The sequence below is a fragment of the Scyliorhinus canicula genome, chromosome 4, assembly GCF_902713615.1.
Source record: "Scyliorhinus canicula chromosome 4, sScyCan1.1, whole genome shotgun sequence".
NCBI classification, from domain to species: Eukaryota; Metazoa; Chordata; class Chondrichthyes; order Carcharhiniformes; family Scyliorhinidae; genus Scyliorhinus; species Scyliorhinus canicula.
The window spans coordinates 59,893,074-59,908,004 of NC_052149.1; the positions used below are offsets into that span (position 1 = coordinate 59,893,074).

A 14,931-nucleotide genomic window follows, 5' to 3' on the forward strand; every position below is an offset into this window, starting at 1 on the left:
AGAAGATCAAGTTCACACATTAGGTTTCGATGTTAGGGTTCGCCCGGAGGTGGCAGCTGTTTATCGACTTCTTTGGGGAAAATTAAGCTGTCAGCAGCTATAAAAAGGGGGGGGGGGGAAGAGGGAGGCATGGGGGGGGATGGTTGAGGTGGGAAACAATTAGTGGGGAAGGGGGACCTGGGAACTGTGTACGCGTGACACATTGGCTGGGTTTGGTTGAAGGTTGGGTGGATGTTATTTGTTCTGTTGTTTGTTCCTCTTGAAAACTGTTAAAATTATGAAATTCTACATGCCTTAATAAAAATATTTTCAACAAAAAAGAAAGTGGCAACACAAGTGGACAAGGTATTCAAGAAAGCATACGGAATGCTTGCCTTCATGGTACAGGGCATCGAGTATAAAAACTGGCAAGTCATGCTACAGTTGTATAGAACCTTGGTAAGGCTGCGCTTGGAATATTGTGCAGAATTCTGATCGCCACACTACCTGAAGGATGTGGAGGCTTTGGACAGGATGCAGAAGTGTTTACGAGGATGTTATCTGGTCTGAGGGTGTTAGCTATGCAAAGAGGTTGAATAGACTCGGACTGTTTTCATTGAACGATGGAGGTTGAGGGACGACCTGACAGAGGTCTACAAGATTAGGAAGGGCATGGATAGAGTGGATGGGCTGACACTCTTTCCCAGGGTGGGGAGGTCAGTCACGAGGGGGTATAGGTTTCAGGTCCATGGGGCAAAGTTTAGGGGAGATGTGCGAGGCAAGTTTTTTACATAGTGGATGTAGTGCCTGGAACACGCTGTGGAAGCAGATACATAAACTGTGCTCAAAAGGCATCTTGACACATACATGGATAGGATGGGTATAGAGGGATACGGCACGAGGAAGTGCTGAGGGTTTTTGGCCAAGGATGGTATCATGACCGGTACAGGCTTGGAGGGCGAAGGGCCCGTTCCTGTGTTGTATTGTTCTTTGATCATTCACATTTCTCTCTCTCTCCATGCATCTCCCCACACCCCCAACACTGTCGCTTCTCCCAAAATGTTCACTGTAGACCAGAAATAACTTCCATATGCAAGTGTCTCAATGAGCAAAGCATTTAGAAAATCAGGTATTCAGGCATGGCCAGAAACATGTTAAAAATAGCTTTAAGGTTTGGAATTTCTTATTGGCAGCATATGAGTATACACATGTTTGGAAATGTTGTCCTTTCCAGCTCACTTAAATCACATTGAGGCTTTGGGTACAAAATTAGATGTCAAATTTGGTGATGAAAGGAGTCTCTTTGTATGCATGTGTAATTGGTAATCTAATTCAGTTAGCATGATGCATCTGTATCATTAATGGCCGTCCAATACTATCAGTTCTTTGCAAACTCTTTACTTAGATTATATATTTCAAAATACTGCTAACTTCACAGCATGCAACGACTTCTTCGTCATATTTTATGTAACTGTCAAACTCGCAAAGTGCACCACAATAAATTGATAAAGCATAATGGATTTTGCTCAACTGCTTTATCTGTGATTCAAGGATTACTCAAAATTGTGAATGTTTTGTTCCAAATAGGTTATTCAGTAAGCAACCAAAGGTAGATTCATATGTAACACGTCCTCTTTAATGTGTTTTTAAGTCATTTGGAACATGGACTATTTTTGATGTAGTTATGGAAGACAATCAGTGTTGAATGTAAAGAAGACTGCATTTTGCATTAAGGTACAGCAGCAGACTGCTGAACAGCAGATATTTCAATTTATGCTTCACAAGAAACCAGTTGGCTGTTGTTATTGGTGGAATATCATTAGCCTTCATCTGTTCAGACCTCCACTTTTACATAAACTCTGTAACCCTTGACCCATACTGTTATTAGTTTGATCATTCAAAAGATCATATTCCTCAGTTTCCATACCATAAAGAAAGTTATCTTTATACATGTAAATATTTTAAATGATACTTTAATAAATTCAATACACTATAATTTGTTTTTTAGATTCCATAATGTGTACATTTAATTGTCAGAATTAATTCCAGCAAAATACCATCACTTTTTATCAATAAAGGCCATCAAATATCCTTTTATTACTACTGTACGTCAAGGACGTTATGGGATGTAAACAATTACTGTAAAACTAGTCAATGGGCGGCAAGAAGAAAATCATCACATTAAATCAACGTGTGAAAAAAAACCAGCAGGATATATGAACAGGGTGATGACAGTCACCCAAATCAGAAATCTGCGCATGAATACTTTTAGCATAAGGAATAGAACAAATTAGTTAGGAGCATATATTGGATTAATGGGCATTATGTAGTCGTCATTACACAGATTTGGCATACCAGCTCATGCCTGAATCAAGAGGCTTGAACTTTAGTGAAACGTGGTCCTGAATACACATTAGCATAGCATATGAAGATTTCAATTCTGGACCACCTGCATCACCAGCAACCATGCTCTGTACAACCTGGGAGAGGCAACTTGAGCAGGCTACAGCAGAACTGGAGATACGGGGTTGGGAGAGGGGGGGATGGTGGGTGGTGCAATCATGACTGCTGTGGAATCAGACAAGCTCTCCTGGCTGTTTTATAAACCATTTTAAAAACATATTAACTTACCAGAAGCTGGTTCCTACGGGGATTGCCAAAGATTCCACATTCATTTCTCAATGGAGATTTGATAGGATAGACAGAGAAACCATTTCATAGGATAGACAGAGAAACCATTTCCTCTGCCTGAGAGAATTCATAATAATGGTTCAAAGTTTTTTACTGCAAAAATTATTGGAAATTAGGAATTCATTCCACCAAAAGACTGTGCATGCTCGGTCAATTGGATGTTTCAACTTTAAAATTGGTAAAGTTTTTGTTTGAGTGGGTATCATTGCATGTGGAACTCAAGTGGGCAAATGGAGTTGAGGCACAGATCACCCATGATCAAAGTGTATGGTGGAACAGGCTAAAATGATTGAAAGGCCGACTTCTGAGCGGGGAGGCTGAACAGCAGCAGGTGTGGTCCCGATCGGTCCCAAAGTCATAGACAGACAAAGAGATGTGGTGCTGCCATTAGAATCTAGGGAGCTGGGTAAGGAAACTGGTAAGAAGAACTTCAAAAATACTCATTTCCAAATAACACCTGGTATCATGTGCAAACAGATTTAGAAAAAGGAGGATAAGGTAGGTGAATGCATGATTAGAAAGATGGTGCAGAAGGTCGAGCTTTAGATTCCTGGGACATTGGGAACAGCATTAAGTGACGCACTTTGTACAGACCTGAACACAACCCACTAATTTTCGTGCTAAGGATTTAAATGAATTTGGCAGGGGTGTGGGAACCAGGAGGTAATACGAAGAGTGGAGTTAAAACATTACTACCTGAAAATGTATTTTTCTTTTCTAATTTAGAGTATCCAATTCATTTTTTCCAATTAAGGAGCAATTTAGCGCGGCCAATCCACCTACCCTGCACATCTTTGGGTTGTGGTGGCGAAACCCATTCAAACATGGGGAGAACGTGCAAACTCCACACGGACAGTGCCCCAGAACTGGGATCGGACCTGGGACCTCGGCGCCATGAGGCAGCTGTCTTAACCACTGTGCCGCCCCTGGAAATGTATTTACGGCATTCTATGTCATTATCCATTTAATTTAGTAGTTACTTTGTCACATCTCCCAATAAACCACTGGAAACAAGTGTGTTTTCTACACAATTGATAATTATTATATCTTTACTCATTTCCTTCAAATGCCACCATTTTCCAAAAACGGAATATTTGCCAATGAAAGATGCCAAAACTGACTGTGGGTAGGCGGGCTGATGTAAGTGCAGCTGAAGTGGCTGTCATTTACAATAAGTTATGTGCTTAAGTAAAGCAGGCTCGTGATGAACAGATGCCATTAGCATATACAATGTTTCATTATTAAAGCAGATGTATACAGAATTTAAAGCAAGGTTCAAAGACATTAAAGTCCATATTTTAACTTCCAGTGAGAGTTGTGCAGACAAGGGTCTAGGCCGATGTGAAATTGTCCAGTCCTCAGCATAATATGTCCTGTAGTATTTAACTCTCGGGGCTCCTGAATATGCCTCACATCCGATTTCCGGCCCCAGCCCCAACCCCGTGGAATTTCAGGCAGGTACCTGACACTTCCTGTCGGATTGTGGCATAAAGGTCCACAGTAGTCAGGTAACTAGCCATGATGGGAATCGGCAGGCATCCCTGTTAATAAAGGAAGCATTCAGCAGGTGGAGTTCAAGATTTCCTTGCTGGCCCTGGTGTAACACTCCTGTTCAAGATCCAAAAGGCAACTAAAACTAAACAAGCAGATAGGATTCTAGCAGATCGGAGACACTACTGCCACTGTGCATCAGTGATAGAAGGAACAAATCTTTAAGGTGGTTGATGGGGTGCCAATCAAGTGGGCTGCTTTGTCCTGGATGGTGCGGAGCTTCTTGAGTGCTGTTGGAGCTGCACTCATCCAGGCAAGTGAAGAATAACCCATCACACTCCTGACTTGTGCCTTCTAGATGATGGACAGGCTTTGGGGAGTCAGTTACTTGCCGCAGAATTTCCAGTGTCTGACCTGTTCTTGTAGCCACAGTATTTATATAGCTGGTCCAGTTCAGTTTCTGGTCAATGGTAACCTTCAAGATGTTGTTATTGTGGGTTTCAGCAATGGTAATGCCATTGAATATCATGGGGATATAGATAGATTCTCTCTTGTTGGAGATGGTTATTGCCAGGTATTTGTGTGGGGCAAATTTTTCCATGAAATAACAAATGTACTCTTCCTTGGTTTCTGAAATGATTGCTAATCAGATTAAACAATACCTGTTTAATGAGGAAATACAATTACCTTATCAGAACTATCTTGACATTGGATGGAGCATTCTTAATAATTGCTGATGCATTTTGATGGCTTCTTCCATAAAGTATTTGGTTATTAATCTGACAAATAGAAAAGAGCCAGTGAATAACAATTACAAAAGATGCTAGCTATAAGTTACTAAAACAATTAAGATACAAAGTAATTCTGAATAGAGTTTTGTTACTCAATATTCCAGAAAATCATTTACTAGAACCAGAGGCCTAAGATGGGGAAATACAGATAAAAGGAATAGAAGAAATGGACAATGAGCTGGAATGCAAGTTATGGAAAGTTGACCAAAAGAATGTCAGTGAGGACAGAAATAATGTACTAGTGCAGGATAGAATGTATACACAACTTAAAACTGTGAACAAGTGGGAATATATGCAGTGTGGATAATGCAAGGGCAATTAGTAAGACATCAAGGGAACAATAAGGTTTATGCAGCAGCAGAATAGAACCACACAATTTGGTGACATGATGGGAGCACCACCACCTGGAGGTTTCCCTCCAAGTCACTCACAATCCTGATTTGGAAATATATCATTGTTCTTTCATTGTCACTGGGTCAAAATCCTAGAATTCTCTCCCCAACAGCACTATGGGTGTACCTACACCTCAGGTACTGCAGTAGTTCATTCAAGATGGCAGCTCACCACCACCACCACAAAGGCATTTAGGGATGAATGATAAATGCTGTCCTAGCCAGCATCTCGTAAATTAAGTTTTTAAAATCCCATAGTTCATAGATCATCATGGAATCTCTTCAATGCAGAAGGAGGCCATTCGGCCCATTGCGTCTGCACCGACTCTATGAAGAGTAGAGCGGAAGACCACTGCACCTAAGCCACATTCCCTGCCTTATCCCGTAACCCCACCTTGTCTTTGGATACTAAGGGGCAATTTATCATGGCCATTCACTTAACCTGCACATCTTTGGACTATGGGAAGAAACCGGAGCACCCGGAGGAAAAACACGCAGACATGGGGAATGTGCAAACTGCACACAGTTATCTGAGATCAGAATCAAACCTGGGTCTCTGATGCTGTGAGACAGCAGTTCTAACCACTGTGTCACCATGCCCCCAAATTATATCATTAAAAGTTAATATTTTTGGCCATCTCTTTCTCAACACTTTAAATTGTACATCAATTAATCAACTGTCAGCAAGCCAGACAGCATCTTTCTTTTACAAATACACAGGCACAAAGAGGTGTTGAAAAATGTGCTATTGGTAATTTAATTTGTGTATGTCACTGATAAGTTATCCTATTAGCACATTTGCATATATTGCACAGTTCATCTGCTTAACTATATAACTGGCTGAGCACATAGTCAATGGAAGAAGATTCAACAATGGGTATCTAGGTTAGACTCGTCACTATTTTCTGTTCAACAGGGCTCAAGGACTCTTCAAAAATGCTATAGTTAATGGAATAATTTCTGAAATATAGTCACTTGTAGGAAAGTCCGGCAGCCAATTGCTACACAGCATGTCACATAAAATGCAACAAAATGAATGGCCAGTTAATCTCTTTTGGTGGGATTGCTTGAATCATAAATGTCAATTAGAACATCAAAATCACCAAGCACTTTCTTTTAAAAAGTACCATGGAATATTTTACATCTATCAAAATGCACTCAACTTCAAGAGTGGGGTACGAAAACACATATTTCTGACTCAGGCAATGGACTTGATGAGACAGTTAATGTGGATAAAAGTAGTTTGAGGATGTTCTCAACCTGTAGCATGCTCTGAGGGTAGGAGGATGATGACTTGACCAAGGAGGGAAAGGCATGGTATACTCCATATGGTTAAAGCAAATGTGATGGTTGTTAAAAAAACAGTTATGCATCTGGTAAACTCAAGAACTGTACTCCGGAAACATTGGGAAAGGAATAAGTAAAGCCATTCATAGAATCATAGAATCCCTACAGTGCAGAAGGGGGCCATTCAGCCCACCAAGTCTGCACTGACTCTCCGAAAGAGCACTCCACTTAGGCCCAATCACCCTCCCACTCTCCGTAACCCCGCATAATCTTTAGACACTAAGCGGCAACTTATCTTGGCCAATCCACCTAACCTGTACATCTTTGTACTGTGGGAGGAAACCGGAGCATCCGGAGGAAACCCACACAGACACAGGGAGAATGTGAAAACTCCACACAGACATTTGCCCGAGGTCGAATCGAACCTGGGTCCCTGGCGCTGTGAGACAGCAGTGCTAACCACTGTAATGGGGATGAGGACATCAGAAACAGAGATGAAGGAATGGTGAAGCAGGCCACTCATGATAGGAATTGGTATAGAGTGAGAAAGGGAGTTGGAAATTCAAGAGCATGCTGCTGAGGAAACAGGGCAAGTTATTTTCCTGGAACAAAAAGTGAATGTACAGCAGTTAAATGGAGTACGATGGTGTTGGTTAAAAATATAAAGAGATACCTTTTATTTATGAGTTAAACCTCAGAGTTGGCACAACCTCATGAAATGGTGAGACTGAAGGGTCACTATTTGGAAGTTTATGTGATGAAAGGTTAATTGAAGACAGGAGCACATAATTATAATTTCTAAGAACGGAGTTTTTGGAGACTAATAGAAGATGGGCATTCTAAAAGAGAATTTGTGGTGTGGAAGATAGTAAATTGCTTCAATGAGGAAAATATATCAGAAGAATAAGTGAACCATATGGCTGGCCTTACTGAACCTAGCATGTTTAGAACATAGAACAGTACAGCACAGAACAGGCCCTTCGGCCCTCGATGTTGTGCCGAGCGATGATCACCCTACTCAAACCCATGTATCCACCCTATACCCGTAACCCAACAACCCCCTCCCCCTTAACCTTACTTTTTAGGACACTACGGGCAATTTAGCATGGCCAATCCACCTAACCCGCACATCTTCGGACTGTGGGAGGAAACCGGAGCACCCGGAGAAAACCCACGCACACACGGGGAGGACGTGCAGACTCCGCACAGACAGTGACCCAGCCGGGAACTGAGCCTGGGACCCTGGAGCTGTGAAGCATTTATGCTAACCACCATGCTACCGTGCTGCCCATGTCTACATTAAGACCACATTAAGAATTGAACCATAAACCCTCTACCCTGTTAAATTGGTTGACAAAAGATTTCATCTCCACAATAGCACAGAAATGTTTCTCTCGATAAGTTGAATCATTTACAGAATTTGTTGAGCAAACCATTAATGACAGCAGTGCTGTAATAGGTATAGGGTGAGGAGAAGGGGAGGTTTTCTGTGCCTAAGAAGCCGGAGATGTTTTCTGTGGCTATGTTGTTATGAATGCTTTTTATATGGACATAAATTGGGCTGGCTCAAAACCAAGAGTGATTGCAACTAGTTAAAACTCTTTGATTCTTCAGGATTTCTGGTTCTAGCTAGTTGCTGGCTATTTAGCAAACAGAGATGGTGACTGCAATTTCAGTGTTGATTGTTTTTTTTAACCTCTCTGAAAGTGGAAAGCTGATTTTAACTCCTGGCTGGAAGCCAGTGGAAGCAGTTGGCAATTCGAGTGGGAGTGAGAGTCAGAAGATTTTAGCTGACATGCCTCATTTGAATGCGCCTGTCAGGTGCTCAGGCATTTCCAGCAGAAAGTGGCAGCTGGCCAGCAACAGCAGATGCCAAGGCCAGGAGCACAAATGTTGCAAGGGTCTTTCTTGTGACTAGGGGGAGAACACAGGACAGCAGAGGGTCAGACTTCCTTTGGAGGGCCTGGAGGAGTTACTGATCTCAACTGTGATGAAGCAATGGAAAAACAATACACATAACCCCCACAGTGAGGGAGACAACAAATCAGGAAATACTCATATCTATATCACCGCACAACACTTCTTGCAATCACAGAAACAGATTGCCAGTCTGGTTGACGGGGTTGGCATACAGAAAGCAGAAAGGAAGTGTCACAGACAAAACATGTCTACTTTGAAAACTGGTAAGATATATTGACATTTAAGGAAATCACCTAATCTAACATTGTAATTTATTAGTACCCAGATGAATTTCTGATGGTTCTGAAATTTGTGATAAATTAACAATGGTCAATTTTGGCAGTGGTTTGTAGCTTCTTGTGGCAAATAATCATTAGTTGAAGAGGAATACTGAATACTGCCAAACTTTATCAACTGGTGCTTTCTAAGTGTCCAGTTTGATTTTGTAAATTTAGAGTGCCCAATTCTTTTTTTTCCCCAATTAAGGGGCAAGTTAGCATGGCCAATCCACTTACCCTGCACATTTTGGATTATAGGGGTGAGACCCACGCAGTGACTGGGAGTGCTGGTTTAGCACAGTGGGCTAAACAGCTGACTTGTAATGCAGAACAAGACCAGCAGAGCGGGTTCAATTCCCGTACCGGCCTCCTCGAATAGGCACCGGAATATGGCAACCAGGGGCTTTTCACAGTAACTTCATTGAAGCCTACTTGTGACAATAAGCGACTATTATTAATGTGCAATCTCCACATGGACAGTGACCCGGGGCCGGGATAGAACCGGAGTCCTCAGTGCTGTGAGGCTGCAGTGCTAACTACTGCGCCCCCATGCTGCTCTTCTAAGTGCTCAGTTAAGCTAATGATTACGTGTATTCATTAATTGCTTTGGTTAAGTGACTTTATTAAAGATTTTTGTTCTTTGATAGAAAGATGGGTCTTATTACTTTTAACAACAGTCTCGGGGATGCAAAGAATAGTAAGCCTGGTCAATTAGCGAGCCAGGGTACCTTTTTTTATAAGTTTTTAAAAAACGTATTCATGATTGTGAGACCCCATTGTCTTTTTAGGGTATTTCTCCAGAAAAAAGACATGCATTTAAATAACAACTCTCATGATCACAGGGTGTCCCAAAGTGCCTTATAGCTAACGGGTTACTTTTGAAGGACAGTCACTGTGGTAATGTAGGAAACATAGCAGCCAATTTACACACAGCAAGTTTCCAAACAAGCAGAGTTGTTATAACAATCAGAGATTGTTGGACTTCCACTGGCAGCCATGGGGTGAGTGGTAGCATACAGGGTGACTTCTGCTTGAAGGTGTTGGTTTTGGCTGTTTTTACCCACGTTCTCGGTAGAATCGGTGGAAAAGTGGAGCGGAGAGTATAAGGGAAGACGTTCTCCCCTGGATGGGCATGTTTACGGGCTATCAGATCCAGCTGAAGACAGTGAAAGACCTGGCGAAAGAGTTGGTGGCTCAGAAAATGGCAGAGGGGAAAGCTCATTGTAAACGGGAAAGCTGAAGGTGGAGCAATTGATGAACTTCATTAAAGAGGAGTTTTGGCAGCAAAGTAAGGAAACGCAGAGTGACTGTTTAAAGGCAAGTGAGAGGGCAGTGTCACCTCTTTGAGGTTCCCAGGAATGGGTGGAAAAGTACCTCTATGCAGGGTGCGACGATCCAGGAGGTGGAGAAGGTGATGTCCGACCAGAGTGATCGTATTGTGTTGCTGGAGGAGGAGATGGCAATCATGCAGGATTTGTGCAAGTCCCTGCAGTCAAAGATGGTGGACCAGGAGGCAAAGTTTGCAGATTGTGGGTCTGCCAGATGGAGTGGAGGGAACGAGGATGTTGGCCAGGTTGGTGGATGAGAAGGTGCTGGACAAGGCCCAGAAGTGGACCAGGCCCATAAGTCCCTGAGGCCGATATCAAGAGCGATGGAGCCGCAGTAATCCAGCGGATGCACAAGTTCCAGGATAAAGAAAAGATCCTGAGGTGAGCCAGGGCACCGAGGATCTGTGAATGGGAGGGAAACCGAATCAGGATATATCAAGACATTGGAGCAGAGCTGGCCAGGAGGTGGGTGGGGTTCAACAAAACCAAGGCAGTGCTGGACTGGCCAAACTTTATGAGGACCAAGAAAATTATTTTCGGGCGTATTCATAGAACAGTATAGCACAGAACAGGCCCTTCGGCCCTCGATGTTGTGCCGAGCAATGATCACCCTACTCAAACCCACGTATCCACCCTATACCCGTAACCCAACAACCCCCCCCCCGCCCCTTAACCTTACTTTTTAGGACACTACGGGCAATTTAGCATGGCCAATCCACCTAACCCGCACATCTTTGGACTGTGGGAGGAAACCGGAGCACCCGGAGGAAACCCACGCACACATGGGGAGGACGTACAGACTCCGCACAGACAGTGACCCAGCCGGGAACCAAACCTGGGACCCTGGAGCTGTGAAGCATTTATGCTAACCACCATGCTACCGTGCTGCCCCTTTTTTATATGTATCTCCCTTTCTTTCTTTTTTTTTGTTCTGCTAGGGCTATTCTTTCTTCTCTCTCTTTTTCCTCTATCTCTCTTTCTCTTTCTTTTTCCTCTCTCTTTCGTATTCATAGAACAGTATGGGGAGGCGAATGACTTTATCAAAGAACATAAGATGGGGGAAAGCTGAAAGGTGCTTCTTGGTGGAGGAGGTATGTCTGTGACAGTTGGGTTTTATTATTGTTAGCCGATTAGGGGAAAATATTAAAAAGTTGTTTGGGGAGGGGGGCGAATGCTTTCCCCCCCATATCCCACTTTTTGGGGGTTTCTTTTTGTGTTTTTTGTAATTTGGGGGGATATTTTCTGGACATGTTTGTACAAAACGTGAATGCAGGTTGTTTGTTTGTGTGTGTGTGTGTCTGTGTGTGGGGGGGGGGGGTTAGAGGGGGTCTTCAAGTGGAATTGTCATGCTAGCAAGACTAGTGGGGGGGGGGGGCGAGGGAAGGCTGCGATGGTTAGCCAGTGTGGGGGAGGGGATAGAGGGAAGGCGACATGGCAGGTATGGAGGACAAGGTTGGTCATGGACGGGATGGGGGGCCACCTTGGCTGGGCCCGGTTCAGTGCGGAGCCCAAGAGTGATGATGGTGGACACTAGAGGAGGATGGAGGAGTAAGCCTCTGGTGAGAATCGTGACATGGAATGTCCGTGGACTAACTGGGCCGGTCAAGAGGTCCCGGGTGTTGCACACCTGAAGAGTTTGAGATTGGAAGTGATTTTCTTGCAGGAGATGCATCCCCGTGTGAAAGATCGGATGAAGCTAAGGAAGGTGTAGCCACCTGGGTTGGCCACTTCCCGACTTTAAAATGGAGATTCGCTAAGAACGCAGGGAAAAATGGACAGGTACAGGGAAAAGCAAGCAGAATTCCAAGCTTCCTGTATATTAGACTCGCAGAAAAGCAGACAGCACTGAAACTGACGACCATCTGCATATTTATGAGCGATCCCAGGGAACAATAGCAACAGTTGAGATAATCGAGGCAAAGCCAGACTCCTCGGCGCCAGCAGGAGCCAACACAAAAGAAGCCAACGGACACACTTAGGAACCGCCCAGCGATCAGGGAACAGCCCCAGTATTGGGGAAATCAAACCAATCGATTGGAACATGATCCAATCAATTGGAACCAGGTACGGGGTCTGCCCAAAAGGGCGCGAAGCCCCTGGGGACTATAAAGTAGAGTCCTCAAGTTCAATTCGGTCTTCTTGGCAGGGTCTCTCAGCAGCTCGAAACAACCCTTGACAGAGACCTGCCTAGCAGCTGCACCAACAAGTAAGTGTCCAGTCAACGCACGCTACGAGATAGGCGCTCCTAACCCTTAGTCCATACCAGCTGGAAGCCTGCAGTCTCAGGATTGAACAAGAAGCCATTGTTCCCTGACCCAGTGGGTTCCTTTTCCAAAGCTAAGTATTGGCCTTTAGTGGTAGAAATAGTCTAGTTCTATAGTATTTTATGCATGAGTAGCGATTGACGGTGTATGTAATAAATGTGTTTTGATTTGAACCTTACTAACTGGTGTATTGAGTTATTGATCAGCACTTGAACTTGAACCTCGTGGTGGTATCATAAAGATACCTGGCGACTCTAGAGCAAGGTTATAAAACAGAGCAATTAAGTGTAAAGCACACTTAGCAAAACGAGCAACAAAGGGATAAGGGATAGGTGGGGAGAATGTTTCACTCAGGCTTTGATTCGATGTCAAGGGGGTGGCCATTTTGATGAGCAAGAAAATGGGGTTTGTGGGGGCCAGGGTGGTGGGGGACCTGGATGGGCGGGGGGGGGGGGGGGGGGGGGGGGGGGGGGGCTTGGTGATAGTGAGTGGGGGTGTTAGAGGGAATGCAGAAATAATTTCTCCCTGAACCACCGCTTTCAGGACATCCTACAACGTGGCTGCTGACACTTTCCCATTCTGGTTGAGCTCAACATAGTTCTTAACCGTCACTCTTACCTTCCCATTGAACTCTCTATCAGCCAAAAGCCCCAAATGTAACCTCCACCCTAGCCTCCGCACCTGTCCCAAACAAAACCTCACATCTAACCAGTGTGGCGCATGGTCTGATGTTCCAATTGTTGCATATTTCGCCCTGACCATCCACATCAGCACTGCCCGGCTCACTGTAAAAAAAAAAATCAATCCTGGAATAGACCCGAGACACATACGAGAAAAAGGAATACTCTCTCTCCCGGGTTCCCTAACTTCCACGGAGCCACCATCCTCATCCTTTCCATGAACCCTCTCTCACCATTCGCGACTTCTCCATCAACTGGGTAAATGGATATGCTCCCAATTGGGATGATGTTGTTTTTGTAAAGAGGTTACAAGGAAGATTCCGAACCTGGACTCTCACCAGCTGATCATGGCGGGTGGGGTGGGGAAGTGGGGGGTTAAATTGTGTCATGGGGCCCAAGTCAATAGGTCAGGAGTCCACTGAGAGCAGAGTAACATGAGGTAACGGTGAGAAGTACTAGCATCAGGGCTGATGAGAATCATCTTTACTTTTCTAATATTTACCAAGAGAATGTTCCTTTGACAATTAGTGGCTACAGGATTTTCTTAATTTTTGATATTTGTTGCTGCACTTGTATATTTTGTGACTGAAACTCTATATACCTAAGTTGTACTAAGTGATGCTATTTTATCTTGTTATTGAACATAGCAAAACAAGTTTAAAAAGCAATTTCCTCTTTTCACATATTTGTCACTTTGCTAATCTGCAAGACTTCTAGATTCTTTAGACAACACGCTTCATAGTGTTTCCACTGCTACAGTGGAATATAAAATAGACCAAAAATGATGTAACTAAGACATGCCATTGCAGTCTGTAATGATTTTCAACCTACTTATGTCTTCTTTTTTAAAAAAAATAATTCAAATAGATCCATCAATTCTAATTGATGACCAAATGTTAGCCAACAATTTGACAACTCTCAGATGTAAAACCTCATGAGAGCCAAACAGAGGTGGTCAGGGTCAGAAAAAATCCATATCTAATTACAGCACCACCATTATATGAAAACAGTAACACCAGGGTACATACTTCATTGTAATAAAAACAGCTTAGTAAATCATAAATCTTGCTGAACATTAAAGACTTGCTTTTGTCTCATGAGGCAAAGATTCTGCATATACCTGAAGTGCCGAAGTTGCCAATCTTTCTGATCATATTAAATTTAAAATTTGTTTTTAAATTTAAATCTGAATATTAGATGAGTCTAGAAAATAATAAACACATTTAAATAGGTGGACGGAGTATAGTGCACTGAATCATGATCTTAATTACAAAAACATAGATAACTGTAATTATTTGTGGAGCACACAAAAAACTAGATTATTCAGACCAGACCCCAGTGAATGTCACTGTCAAGCAATCTGATTTTGTATTCAGTAAGCACCCAAAAACGAGAGATTTCCAAGACGAACACACCCAAACTGGTGCAGTGGATATTTTCTGCTTTTATGGCGAGCTATCAGCAAAAATATGTAAGGAGCACATAAGGATTTGGGCCTGTAGAGGGATTGCAGTCATTTTCCTTCTCCTGTCTGATCAATTTATAAAGGCATCCATTTCCATTTTCTCCTGTAGGCATTGACCTGAATGAAGAGGTGATTTCAGAAACAGCCTTGGCTTGAATAAATCCTTAACTCATCATCTTCCCATTTAGTTCCAATGAATTTTAGTCAGGATCAAACATTAAGTAAATTCATTGCAAACTAAAAAAAAAACACAAATTTCATCAAAATAATTTGACTCAAACAGGTTCTCAAGTAAGATGCTATTGTGTTTCTATGAATTACTTTTC

The 14,931-nt window shown here is 43.0% G+C and overlaps 1 protein-coding gene across 3 annotated transcripts in view; it reads right to left on the reverse strand.

Annotated features, from left to right (window-relative positions):
- LOC119964616 (inaD-like protein) overlaps nucleotides 1–14,931 on the reverse strand; it is a 391,845-nt gene that overhangs the window by 129,781 nt on the left and 247,133 nt on the right. For all 3 annotated transcript variants that reach the window (XM_038794319.1, XM_038794317.1, XM_038794318.1), the window contains one exon: nucleotides 4,849–4,940. In XM_038794319.1, the coding sequence (XP_038650247.1) occupies nucleotides 4,849–4,940 (92 nt within the window). The remainder of the gene's footprint in view (nucleotides 1–4,848; nucleotides 4,941–14,931) is intronic.